At 40.7% G+C, this 13,622-nt stretch overlaps 1 protein-coding gene and 8 non-coding genes across 10 annotated transcripts; 4 read left to right on the top strand and 5 right to left on the bottom strand.

Annotated features, from left to right (window-relative positions):
- Nucleotides 1-556: 556 nt before the first annotated feature.
- Trnad-guc (transfer RNA aspartic acid (anticodon GUC)) lies at nucleotides 557-628 on the top strand. The gene has a single exon. It is a non-coding gene; the product is annotated as a tRNA-Asp (tRNA).
- A 1,011-nt stretch (nucleotides 629-1,639) lies between these two features.
- Trnad-guc (transfer RNA aspartic acid (anticodon GUC)) lies at nucleotides 1,640-1,711 on the top strand. The gene has a single exon. It is a non-coding gene; the product is annotated as a tRNA-Asp (tRNA).
- A 421-nt stretch (nucleotides 1,712-2,132) lies between these two features.
- On the bottom strand, nucleotides 2,133-2,205 carry Trnan-guu (transfer RNA asparagine (anticodon GUU)). The gene has a single exon. It is a non-coding gene; the product is annotated as a tRNA-Asn (tRNA).
- A 1,647-nt stretch (nucleotides 2,206-3,852) lies between these two features.
- Trnad-guc (transfer RNA aspartic acid (anticodon GUC)) lies at nucleotides 3,853-3,924 on the top strand. The gene has a single exon. It is a non-coding gene; the product is annotated as a tRNA-Asp (tRNA).
- Nucleotides 3,925-4,345: 421 nt separating this feature from the next.
- Nucleotides 4,346-4,418, bottom strand: Trnak-uuu (transfer RNA lysine (anticodon UUU)). The gene has a single exon. It is a non-coding gene; the product is annotated as a tRNA-Lys (tRNA).
- A 1,253-nt stretch (nucleotides 4,419-5,671) lies between these two features.
- On the bottom strand, nucleotides 5,672-5,744 carry Trnak-uuu (transfer RNA lysine (anticodon UUU)). The gene has a single exon. It is a non-coding gene; the product is annotated as a tRNA-Lys (tRNA).
- Nucleotides 5,745-6,261: 517 nt separating this feature from the next.
- Nucleotides 6,262-6,337, top strand: Trnad-guc (transfer RNA aspartic acid (anticodon GUC)). The gene has a single exon. It is a non-coding gene; the product is annotated as a tRNA-Asp (tRNA).
- Nucleotides 6,285-10,351, bottom strand: LOC145485782 (cytochrome P450 3A24-like). Of its 2 annotated transcripts, none has more exons than XM_081464410.1 (3): nucleotides 10,225-10,351; nucleotides 9,327-9,892; nucleotides 6,285-8,648 (listed from the first exon to the last, which is right to left on the bottom strand). In XM_081464410.1, the coding sequence occupies exons 1-3, from the start codon at nucleotides 10,344-10,346 to the stop codon at nucleotides 7,663-7,665; spliced, it is 1,674 nt and encodes a 557-aa protein (XP_081320536.1). In that variant the 5' UTR covers nucleotides 10,347-10,351; the 3' UTR covers nucleotides 6,285-7,662. The 2 variants fall into 2 exon arrangements, with proteins under 2 accessions (XP_081320536.1, XP_081320535.1); XM_081464409.1 differs by having other exon boundaries at nucleotides 10,244-10,329.
- On the bottom strand, nucleotides 6,708-6,780 carry Trnak-uuu (transfer RNA lysine (anticodon UUU)). The gene has a single exon. It is a non-coding gene; the product is annotated as a tRNA-Lys (tRNA).
- Nucleotides 10,352-13,622: the final 3,271 nt, after the last annotated feature.

A 13,622-nucleotide genomic window follows, 5' to 3' on the forward strand; every position in this document is an offset into this window, starting at 1 on the left:
TGCCAGCGGGGCACCCCCTTTTCTGGTCCATCCTATGTTACTTCCAAGGAAATAGGTCCGGATCTCTCCAGGATGGTGCCATCGTACTATCGGACCTATTGTCCTCCCAGAAGGGCACCCCTCTTCTGGTCCCCTAAGTAACATAGGTTCCCCTACAGACGCCGCTACTCTAGGGGAGATAGGCTCTGTCTTCCCTGCCACCCATGTTTGCCACCATAATCGGCGTTTTGTTTCTGTTTCCTGTATCTACCCGGCAAAGGGGAGGGGGGATTGCAATGTTGTTACCCATATAAATATCCTTGCTGGTACTGTTAGGTCTGCCCCTCCCCCTGTGTGGGTGTGGCTTTAATAATTTATACTAAATTGCACACCAGCAGGGCCTCATTAACCATCGGTTAGCGTTGCTACTGACACTACCCCAGAAAATGCGAATTACTTTCGGCACTCAAGTGCGTCAAACCGCCATGCCAGGAAAGGTGAACAATTTTACACACTTTCGGGAGTTTCAGAAAGTAGTGTTGATTTGGTTCTAAAATATTTCCTGTCTACCATCAAATCCTCGGTAGTATAGTGGTGAGTATCCCCGCCTGTCACGCGGGAGACCGGGGTTCGATTCCCCGCCGGGGAGAACTTTTTCTTTTTCCGCCCATTTTTTTCTTCTGTTTTAGTAACCGATAAACTAAACATCAATTGGTAGTATTTTTAAAAAATTATAAATCAATTTGTAAGCTAGCGATTGTCAATCATTCCTTAACACAGCGCCAACATGTCGGGATTCTAAAGCGCAGCCTTTTATCGTATTACGTATGTGTCCTATATTATTTTATAGAAACATGTGTGAGGTAAAACTAAATGCCACGCCTTATAATTAAGGCACCTGTATACAGCGTAGGAGAAAAAAAATCAAAAATACTCTTTTTCTTTGACCATCGTAGCCTAACAAGAAATACTACGGTGATAAACATGACAATAAAACGAAAAATTTGACTTAAAAGAAACTATGTTCAGTTTTCAGTCCTGTACTCATCGTGAGTCAACACTCCATCACGAGAAAAGAAGAAGTTAGATATTGTTAATTAAAAAAAAGTCAGGCGCCCGATGTGAGACTTGAAGCCGTGACCCTCAGATTAAAAGTCTGATGCTCTACCGACTGAGCTAACCGGGCTCACGTGTTTGTATGGAAAGAAGAAAGACAACAAATCCTTTTTTCGATGTCTCGATAATCACTTAGCTTGAGATTGATAATACATATGGAGACAATAAGATGGTAAACATCGCCAGTTTTCAAGTGTTGGTAGCATTGTCACAGTAATCTTTCTGGAAAATCCAGTTAACATATCAACAGATCAAAACTCATCGTAAATACATGGAGCAAACGCAAGCCGCGGAAAAATGTGTGCAAGTAAGTCACGATTGGTTTTGGTTTTTCTTCTTATTGGATAAAAAGGTGAGGCGAGCTCTTTTTAAGCCAATCGCTTAGCGTAGTAATGCGCAAAACCCAGAAAAGGCGAATCGAATTACTTTCGACCCTCAAGTGATAACCGCCATACCAGAAAGGTGTATTGTTTTAGACACACTTTTGGGAGCGTCATTAAGCAATGTTGAAATGGTTTTAAAATATTTCTGTTTTACCGCCAAATCCTCGGTAGTATAGTGGTGAGTATCCCCGCCTGTCACGCGGGAGACCGGGGTTCGATTCCCCGCCGGGGAGAATTTTTTCTTTCCTTACTGTTTCTTGTTTTTCCTCTATCAAAACCGAAGAAACCAAACATCGAATGATAATAAAAAAATTTTAAACAATGAAAAAAATTTAAAGCTAGGGATTGTCATCCTCAACACAGTGCCGACATGTTGAATTTCTAATGGGCAGTCTCTTATATCCTATAGCCACGTATCTATCGCATTTTATTTTGTAGGCACGTACTTGAGCTACTGAATAGTCAGTAAGCTTTACAGCTTCCCATTAAAAATGCTGCGTCTAATAAGACAGCTGTACTCAGGCTGCGATAAAGATTTAAACATTTACTTTAAAAGTAGGTTTGTTCAAATTGCAGTCCTGTACTGATCGTGAGTCACAGCTTAAGCACAAAAAGAGAACAAGTGAAATATTGTTAATAAAAAGAAATTCAGCGCGCCCGATACGGGACTTGAGCCCAAGACTCTCAGATTAACAGTCTGATGCTCTACCGACTGAGCTAACCGGGCTCTCATGATGTGGATGCTAACAGGAAAAAACAAACAGTCTTTTCTTCGATGTCTGAATACTTACTTTAGCCAGTTTGATTATTTTATGGAGACAATAAGATAGACATCGCCAGATTTAAAGTGTCGGTTACATTCTTTGTGTCATAAACCAAACAACAAAGTAACTATTTTGGCCAATCACAAGGGTCACAGTCAATCCAGTGAACTAATCAAAATACAAAGCAAATACATGTAGCCGACACAAAGCGCCGGAAAAGGTGTGCAAGCAAGTCACGATTGGTTTTGGTTTTACATCTCTGAACTGGACAAAAAAGTGACGCGCGCTTTTTTAAACCGATCGGTTAGCGTTGCTACTGACACTACCACAGAAAATGCAAATTACCTTCGACCCTCAAGTGAAAACCACAATACCAGAAAAATGTGAATGGTTTTACACCCACTTTCGGGAGTTTAATAAAGCAATGTTAATTTGGTTCTAAAAGATTTCTATTTTACCGTCAAATCCTCGACAGAGTAGTGGTGAGTATCCCCGCCTGTCACGCAGGAGACCGGGGTTCGATTCCCCGCCGGGGAGAAACTTTTTCTTTCGTTATACGACCATATTTTTCTTCTGTCGTAGTAACCGATAAACTAGCATCAACTGGTGTTACCAAGAGATTATCAAGGTACTTAACTTGGTAATCTCTTGGTATAATTTTTTTTTTTTTGAGTTACGAAATAATTTGTAAGTTAGCTAACGATTGTCATTCTTTCCTCAACACAGTGCCCACATGTCGTGATTCTAAAGTCAATCTTTTATCTTATTACGTATGTGTCAGTATTTTATTTCATAGACACGCCAGAAGTAAAAATAAATGCCACGCCTTATAATTAAGGCAACTGTACACAGGCTGCGAGAAAAAAAATCAAAATACTCTTTTAGTTTGGCTATCGTAGCTTAACAAGAAATAACACGCAAACTGTGGTGATAACCAAGAAAATAATACAAAACTTTTGGTTTTAAAAGAAACTATGTTCAGATTTCAGTACCGTATTGATCGTGAGTCACAACTCCATCAAGAGAAAAGAAGAAATGAAATATTGTTAACAAAAAGAGTCAGCGCGCCCGATATATATGGGACTTGAACCCGCGACCCTCAGGTTAAAAGTCTGATGCTCTACCAACTGAGCTCACGTGTTGAAGAAAGAGGGACAACATGACCTTTTTTCGATGTCTCAATAATCACTTAGCTTGAGATTGATAATATGGAGACAATAAGATGGTAAATATCGCCAGTTTTCAAGTGTTGGTTGCATTGTCAGAGTAGTCACTCTGGAATATCCTGTTAACATATCAACAGATCAAAACTCATAGTAACTACATGAAGCAGACGTAAAGCGCGGGAAAATGTGTGCAAGCAAGTCACGATTGGTTTTGGTTTTTCTTCTTATTGGATAAAGAGGTGACGCGAGCTCTTTTTAAGCCAATCGCTTAGCGTAGTAATGCACAAAACCCAGAAAAGGCGAATCGAATTACTTTCGACACTCAAGTGAGCACTCAAGTGATAACCGCTATACCAGAAAAGATGTATTGTTTCACACCCACTTTTGGGAGCTTCAAAAAGCAATGTTGATTTGCTTTAAAAATACTTCTATTTTACCATCAAATCCTCGGTAGTATAGTGGTGAGTATCCCCGCCTGTCACGCGGGAGACCGGGGTTCGATTCCCCGCCGGGGAGAACGTTTCCTTTCCTTCCTGTTTCTTGTTTTTCCTCTATCAAAACCGAAGAAACCAAACATCGACTGCTAATAAAAATTTTTTAAGTGATGAAACAATTTGAAAGCTGGTTATTGTCTTTCCTTAGCACAGTGCCGACATGTCGCTCTTCTAATGAACATTCTTTTATATCCTATTGCTACGTGTGTATCGTATTTTACTTTATAGGCACATACTTGAGCTACTGAATAGTCAGTAAGCTTTACAGCTTCTATTCAAAATGCTTCGTCTTAGGAGAGCTGTTCTCAGCCTACGAGAAAAATCGAAACATTTGGTGTAAAAAAAGTTCTTTTCAAATCGCAGTCCTGTGCTGTTCGCGAGTCATAGCTTCAACACAAAAAGAGAGCAAGTGAAACATTGGTAATAAAAAAAAGAATTCAGCGCGCCCGGTATGGGACTTGAACCCATGGCCCTCAGATTAAAAGTCTGATGCTCTACCGACTGAGCTAACCGGGCTCACGTGTTTTGGATATAAAGAAGAAAGAAAACTTGTCCTTTTCTCGTTGCCTCGATAAGCACTTAGTTTGACATTTATAATATGGAGACAATAAGATGGTACACATCGCCAGTTTTCAAGTGTTGGTTGCATTGTCAGAGTAATCACTCTGGAATATCCAGTTAACCTATCAACGGATCAAAACTCATTGTAAATACATGTAGCCGACACAAAGCGCGGGAAAATATGTGCAAGCAAGTTACGATTGGTTTCGGTTTTACTTCTTATTGGATAAAAAGGTGAGGCGAGCAGTTTTTAAGTCAATCGCTTAGCGTAGTAATACACAAACCCAGAAAATGCGAATGGAATTATTTTTGACACCCAAGTGGAAACCGCCATAACAACAACAACAACCATTTATTTGTACTCACAATTTATAAAATAATTACAATTATTGTCAAGTTTGTGAGAAGGATAACCAAGGATAAGTTTTATAAAGCCCGAAGGAAGTTAAACGATCTTTCAACCAAGGATCTTGGTTCCCCAATTGCCCAGAGAATCTTCATCGCAGAGAGTCTCACCCAGAAAAATAAGGAGCTCTTTAAGGAAGCTTACCAAGCTCATACCAGAAAAGGTGTATTGTTTCACACCCACTTTCGGCAGCTTTGTACGTCAATCCTCGGTAGTATAGTGGTGAGTATCCCCGCCTGTCACGCGGGGGACCCGGGTTCGATTCCCCACCGCGGAGAAATATTTTCTTTCGTTATACCACCATATTTTTCTTCTGTCGTAGGAACCGATGAACTAGCATCAATTGGTGTTATCAAGAGATTATCAAGGTACTTACCTTGGTAATCTCTTGGTATTATTTTTTTTTTTTTAATTATGAAATAATTTGTAAGTTAGCTAACGATTGCCATTTATTTATTCTTTCCTCAACACAGTGCTGACATGTCGTGATTCTAAAGTCAGTCTTTTATCTTATTACGTATGTGTCAGTATTTTATTTTATAGACACGTACGAGGTAAAAATAAATGCCACGCCTTATAATTAAGACAGGCTGCGAAAAAATAAAACAACCAAAATACTCTTTTACTTTGGCTATCGTAGCCAAGAAATAACATGCAAACTGTGGAGATAAACATGACAATAACGCAAAACGTTTGGTTTTAAAAAGAAACTATGTTCAGATTTCAGTCCCGTACTGATCATGAGTCACAACTCCATCACGAGAAAAGAAGAAATGAAATATTGTTAATAAAAAAGTCAGCGCGCCCAATATGGGACTTGAACCCATGACCCTCAGATTAAAAGTCTGATGCTCTACCGACTGAGCTAACCGGGCTCACACGATGTGGATTCTAACAGAAAACTGAACGTTTCTCATGCACTCCTCAGCGTCCAAATACTTATTTAACCATGTAGTGAGATTTTATTATTTTATGGAGACAATAAGATAGTAGACATCACTGGTTTTCAACTGTCAGTTATATATTGTTTGTGTTATAAAACAAAAACCAAAGTACTTACCCGGTCTAAGCACGATCCAAGGACCACAGTCAATCCAGTGAACCAATCAAAACGCAATGTAAATACAACGGCCGACGCAAAACGCGGGAAAACGTGTGCGAGCAAGTCACGCTTGGTTATGGTTTCGCTTCTTCTTGGATAACGAAGAGACACTTTTGTTTTAGGCCAATCGCTCAGCGTAGTAATGCACAGCCCAAGAACTTGATGCCAATTACTTTTGACACTTTAGTGAAAACTACCCAACCATAAAAAGTGTATTGTTTTACACCAACTTTCGGGAGTTAACAAAGCAATGTTGATTTCTTTTAGATTATTTCCATTTCACCATCAAAGTCTCGGTAGTATAGTGGTGAGTATCCCCGCCTGTCACGCGGGAGACCGGGGTTCGATTCCCCGCCGGGGAGAACGTTTTCTCGCCTTATACTTTACCATTTTTCTTCTATGACAACCGATAAAACAAAACATCAATTGTTAATAATTTTTTCTAAATTATGAAACAATTTGAAGGCTAGAGACATGTTGTGATTGTAAGTTGAAATCTTTGACATCCTATCGCCAGTTTCGTGTTTCATTTTATAGACACATATTTGGGTAAGAATAGTCAGTAAGCTTTACAGCCTCCCATTAAAAATGCTGCGTCTTAAGGCAGCTGTACTCAGGCTACGACGAAGATCGAAAAGAAGTGATGCTCAAATTGCAGTCCTGTGCTGATCGTGACTCACAGCTCCATCACGAAAAGAGAAGAAGTGAAATAATGTTAACAAAAAGAAATTCAGCGCGCCCGATATGGGACTTGAAGCCATGACCCTCAGATTAAAAGTCTGATGCTCTACCGACTGAGCTAACCGGGCTCACATGATGTGGATGCTAACAGGAATAAACAAAATTGTCCTTTCTTCGATGTCTGATTACGTTTTCTAGCAAATGAGACAATGAGGTACGAAACATCACAAGTTTTTAGCTGTCGGTAATCACTCTGGTCAATCACAATGGCCATAGTCAATGCAGTGAACCAATCAAAACGCAAAGCAAATACTTGTAGCCGACACAAAGCACGGGAAAACGTGTGCGAACATGCCAGGATTGGCTTTGGTTTTACTTCCTCTTGGATAACGAAGTGACACGAAATTTTTAAGCCAATTGCTTAGTATAGTATTTTATTCCTACATCCCTGGCCGAGATTACAAAGAAATATATGTAAAACAACTCCCGTTGTTTCGAACTCAAGCTATTTCGGAATTCCGGACACTTTGTGTAGTCCCAAACTAATATGCTTATTGATCTACAGTCGTTACATATAACTTTGACGTATAAGTAGACTATTGAATGACATAATTATTCTGCGGTCTTCAAATGTTTTCACTACTTTGTACGTAATGTTGACCTCTATTAATTGTTGATAACATCAAAGTAAATGTACTACAGTTTAAAGAAACTGGAAATCGTATAAGAATATAACAGTCACATACGTTATATGTGACACTTTACAACCAAACAGTGAGTCATGTTCATCACATCGCGCTATTGCGGACGGTCCTGAGGGCGCCCGTACTTCATTAGTATAGGCGCGCACGATATATGACTTGTCCTGTTTTATATTTAAAAGGAAAACGTCAATTGGCTAAGTACTTACTACTTAATCTATGCTTTTAGGAAAACGTCAAGGCCTATCAGTTCAGTTTTGTTATACAAAACTTCACGACGTTTTAACGGTACATTACAGCTAAGGCTCTTTAATTTGTGGACTGCACTCTGATTAGCACTCCATCTTTCGCCGACAAAGTAATGCCTTCACGAATCTCAAGGGGTACTTGTGTCTCAGGAGATGCCACAAACTTGTACTTCATCAGAATTCTCACTAGAGCAATCTTGACCTCCATCAATGCGAACCTCATACCGATGCAATTCCTGGGCCCGGCGCCAAACGGCAGGAACTGGAAAGCATGGCGGGCGTCTTTGGCGGGACCACGGAATCTCTCGGGATCAAACTTCTCCGGGTTCTGCCAAGCGTCGGGGTCATGATGCAGGACATATATTGGAATCATGATCTCCGTGCCAGCTGGAATATGGATTCCATTGAGATCATAATCCTCGCAGCATTCTCGGTTGACGTGTGGAGCCGCGGGACACAGTCGCTGAGACTCCTTGATGACGCAATCAAGGTACTCCATGTTCTGAGCCAGTTCGTAAAGAGACTTCCTCTTGGCATTGGACTCCACGGTTTCTTTGATCTCTGTCCTCAGCTTGTCTTGAACATCTGAGTTTAGAGCCAAGTGATAAAGGATAAAGCTCAACGTGTTGCTTGACGTTTCGTAGCCAGCCAGAAGGAAGATGATCGATTGAGCTACAATCTCGTCATCGGAAAGTTTGCTGACCCCTTCCACCGTGGTCTCTTCGTTGGCGGTCATCATGAGATGGAGCAAATCTTTCCGTCCCGTCAGCCCCTGTTGGCGCCGTGTTTTGATGATTTCTTTGACCACGTCTCCTAGATATATCGCCGGGTTTCCACGTACAGAGGACATTATCTTAAGGAGCAATTTGCCAAATGGCAGGCGGGCTATCAGTCTGACCATGAACGGCACTTCAAACAGGGCCTTGGCCTTCTCAAGCGTTTCGGTGTTTTCTCCCATTTGTATGTTCGCGTCCACACCAAAAGCAGTGGATAAAATCGCTTCCAGAGTTAGCTTGCTGAACCAGTCCAGCATGTTGACACTTTGATCTATGAAAGAAATCATGCCGCCGAAAGTTAGAAAAACCTATTTTTATAAGAACCGTGCACTAATAATCACTAATATTGCTGACTACTATAGTAAGACAAGACTAAAAAAAATTCTTAACAAAAGATCTTAAAACTTTCACTTTCGTGGCTATTTTTTTTTACGGTCATATTTTCTACGACTAGCAGTTGAAATCGTCCAATTTTACGCCTAACGGCTACATAAATTTGACCCCACTCCTTAATATAAAGTCGAAGTAAGTGATTATATTTTCGATCATCCACATTGTGTGTCTTTCTGTCTATATCTTTAGGAAAATTCTGTGACTCTTCCCGAAATCCACCACCGGTACTACTATTCTGTCCACAGTCCCTCTATTTTGACTTGAGTTCGTCCGGGTCGTAATTCAAGCAAATTAAAATACTAGTATACCTATAAGGTAGTGAATGCTGCCCTTCTCGCTTGTGAGGTGCATATAATGCACAAATAAGCCAACAGAATCGTGAAACAATAATAACGATGATGTACAACAGCTAGTAGTTTGCTTTAGCTGAACAGTTTTCGAAGGCTTTCCAATAGGTGGCACCGAGGAAGCCTCCCCCGCTAAAATGATCCACTTAAGCCTCAAGAGATGCGACTCAAGGGATGGGGAAAACAATCAGAAAACGATTAATACTGACCTGAATCGGAAATTTTCTCGAGCTTTTCCATCAGTGTGTCGCACGACTTCTCGATCAATGGCAACATCAACTTCATCTTTCCCGCGCTGAAGGTGGGTGTCAGTGTGGACCGAATCCGCTTCCAGGTTTCATCTTTTGCCTCTAACAGGTTTTTCTCGAATGGATGACCCGGGAACTGCATTTGGAAACGATTTCGAAAGTTTGGAAAATCTTTGATCATTATTTGCTTCAACATCTCTGGATCTGCAACGACAAGCGTTGGTTTACCACCCAGACACATGGCAAAAACTTTGCCGTACTTCTTGGAGTAGTCGAGACACATCAGGTGCAGTACACCATATTTCCTCGTTTCGAGAAAGTTCCCAAAATATGGAACAGGTTTGGGGCCGGGGACGTTGAGCTTCTTGAGGTCAGCGAAACCACGTGTTCCATACCAGTAGAGGAACATAACTGTCAGGAGCAAAACTGATGCGATGGCTCCAGGATGAGCGAGGGGTTCCAAAGACAACATCTCCTGTAGGAATTCCATCCTTGAAATCTTCAACTTCGCGGTACTTGTAGCAAGCCTGGAAGAAAAATCAGTGGATTTAGCGCAGGTTAAATCTTTTGTTTACAGAGCAAATGCCAACATCACGAAAACAAAACTTAACACATCTCACTGCAAACTGCATCAGATTAGATCAGACACAGCTATAGGTTTTTAAGAACCAGACATCCGGTAAATTGCCCGTTTGTGAACATATCTCTGGCTGACAGCTCTATAACATACCGGCGTATCCACACTCTTTTTTTTACACACATTACTTTACAGAACGGATTTTAAGTCTTGACCTCTTGTTCGAAATATTAATGCGCCTAAAAGTTATGTTCATTAGTAAAATTAATAATAGTTACTGACCGAAAAAAATGTAACTTACAACTCAGAGTACGCTTTTGTAATGCCGCGCTGTAACACGAACAGGTGAAGTGACTCACTGGACAAAGGATACTAGCGACAACTTGCTTATATACTGCAGGCATTACGAAATGTTCGACGCAAAAACTGCAACGTAATGTTATCGTGACGTCTTCATGATCAGATGGCCTTGGCCTTTGCGAAGATTATGTGTACTGTATTCAAATGCCAGCGGAAAATGTTTTATTATTCTACAGTTAATTGTCTTTCTTCAGTCAACAAATGGTTATGAGCTAATCAGTTCGCTTTGAACTGTCTTAGCAGCAAGTGAATTTCTCAGGTTGATGCTTACGGCGCGAAACAAGACAAATTTTGCTCAGTTCCTTCACCCACGTCCATTTTAGCTCCTAACCTAGAAAATCATTTTTGTACACTTAATGAGTATAGCCAGGGTTTCATACAAATACTCCAGAAAATAGATTCTGCGGGCCTACTCAGATGGAACGACCGGTGACCCAAAATGGCAAATTGACAACAAATAATAAATATTGGTACAATATCCTCTAATTCCTTTGAGATCCCTGAATCGGCGAAATTTACAAAATGGCTATTCCTGTCAACAGGCGAGTTTGTGTGCGTTAATGAAGGTCAACGAAGGTTGTTCAATGTCAAGGTCATTATTATTTCGTCATGCCTTCTGCTCAGTCATCTCAAATCAGCAAAATACTCCATGAGTTTGGGAGCACTGATGTTTGCTACCTGGCTGTGTCCCTCAGCGATACTTTAAATACAGTCGAACCTCTACTTACAGCCACCGCTCTATTTATTGTAGTAGATCCACATCAGCCCTTTGGCGACCTTTATTCAAACTTACTTCACTAAAATAAAATGTGTATGTATCTAAAACGGCTATTCTTCAACGGCCACCACTCTAAAACGGCTACTCTTGAACTGTCATTTCTCACGGTATAACGGCCAATTTTTTGCCCCGGCGGACGGTCCACACATTAACTCTTATTTTAATCTCTCCACAACGGCAACGGTCACTAAAACGTGTCACAACTGCCAAAATAACTTCTCGCCAACGGCCAGTCAACGACTAACGAACAGTGTATACAAAACCACATTTTTTCGTAAAAGGTCATGAAACTTCAGCGACTTCAGCAGTACCGCGCGTCGATCGTTGGTGTCTGTTTCTGTTTGGTTTCTGTCTTATTGATATATTTTGGTTGTGTTACATACTCACACGCAACAATAAGCATTTTCGAGGACAAAAATGTTGCATCCCCCAAATTTAAAGGTGTCATAATATTATTAGATTTCCCTGTAACGGCCACCTCTCTACAACGGCCGGCTTTCCTTTGTCCTCAATACAAGGTGGCCGTTATAGGGAGGTTCGACTGGACATAACAACTGTATTCAGCGATCAGTTGAACAGACATGCAAAGTTGACAATGTTTCATCTTACCGGAAAGTTTTTTGCAGCCTTGAATAATCATATATATAAGGTGAATTTAGAAATGTTCCGTCAGAAGTCTTGCCGTTGTTAGTGTCCGTACTGGTTAGCCACCGCAGGGCGTGGCCCCGGGAGAGTAACCGAGGGTAGCCGAGAGTGGGACAGTGCCGCACAACGTAGTTACTCACAGCAAACAGCATCACCCAGTGACGGACCTCTAAACCGGCAGAAAATCGATAATACTACTTTACTGAATTAAGGCAAGGTTGGTTTATTTTTTGGCTTATACTGCCGAGAGCGCATTCCCTGGGCTTTTCAAATGATAGAATGATGATTGCTTTAATTGTTCTAAATAAAAAACGAAAATATCAGGGTGCAACTAGACTGCAAGCAACTCTCTTTTGTTCGAAAATCCGTGGGGAAGAACGCAAAGAAGAACGCAACACAAGCGAGCGGTGGGTGGTGAGCGTGCGAGCGTAATATGCGAAGCCGCGAGCCTCAAGTAACCCGCATGTCACATTCGCAGTCACGCTCGTACGCTTGCTTGTTTTACGTTCCTCCCGGATTTCCGAGCAAAAGAGATAATGCTCGCAGTCTAGTCTGCGATCGGCAATGAACCGTTTAATCAGAAACTTTTAGTTCGTCTGTTTTAGAAACAAAAACACTGACTTGTTTTCATATATATGAACACTTTGAGGTCCTGCATTAAGACGTTGTTCATGCAGTGGATTAAATTAAATTTGCGTTTCTTTGTGTCACTTGAAACATTTTAGGTTTTAAAAGCCCTTTTCGCGGTTAGTTTTTCTCATTTGCGTTACAACGTAATCCAACGTGGATGCGAGGCTTTGATATTGTCTTCAAAAATGTACCACAAAAACGACCACAAAGTCACACAAGGGCAGGCTCCGCACCAAGGTTCAACCGGCCCCTCACCCTCTTGTATATCATTTTGACAGAAAAGGTGCCCCCGGCGTATACCTCAAGTTGAAAAAAGGTACTCAGTTTCACTTACGTTCGTAACTGGCCCGTATGTGTATGGTTTTACATTTGCATTTACGAATAAATCGCCAAAATAGGACTTCTTCTTGTCATTTTCAGGTAGTGCCTAAAAAATGAAATGATACAGCCATAAGGTGCGCCTGTTAGAAATATTTTAATTAAAGGGCCTTTAAAATAACTAAATGACAGATTTCTTTACCCTTTCCTATACCTCAACTTGTGAAATCTCTACCCTTTTATATACCTGATAATGTTAGCAGCAAAAGCTTTATCTTTATTAGTTTGCATCTTTTAATATGCAAATTTTTCTCAGCTTCTGTCATTGTTATTGTTAATTAGTTACTTATCTATAATTTAAATTTAGTTGTTACTTCTATTCCAAACGGTCACTTCTGAAGATGTATATCGAAACATACGAAACGTCAAGTTAATGAATTTTGTTTTCTAAAATACGTTTTATTGTCACGTTTGTCACCGCAGTTTGTGTGTTATTTCTGAAAAAGGTACCCCGGGCCCTCCCCGTATAGGGAGTACAGTACTCGTGCATGCATAATTTATGAATACACTCCTTTAATAAGTTTAATCCACTAGCATAGTAATTCCTAACGTTACTATTCGCTATTAGTAGAATTCTATTAGTATAATAATGCAAATGCTGTAATCAGATTGGCTGAGCCATTGCACATATGGCAGCCATTAGTGTGCCGTGGCTTGGTGAAATATACGCCAAACTCACCTAACATGCCGCCGAATCATACCACAACGGAGTGATTAGTTATAAATACCGGACCTTTATACCATGCCATAGAAAATAGAGCCAATCAGAATACGGGAAAGCTGTTGTATATTCGAGAGGGTCTCCCAGGGGTTTTGGGGAACAAGGGAACATTGGCAAAATATCGAAGGGAACAAGGGAACATTAGCCATTTTTTGGGAACAGGGGAAC

This window comes from Orbicella franksi, chromosome 4 (assembly GCF_964199315.1).
Source record: "Orbicella franksi chromosome 4, jaOrbFran1.1, whole genome shotgun sequence".
NCBI classification, from domain to species: Eukaryota; Metazoa; Cnidaria; class Anthozoa; order Scleractinia; family Merulinidae; genus Orbicella; species Orbicella franksi.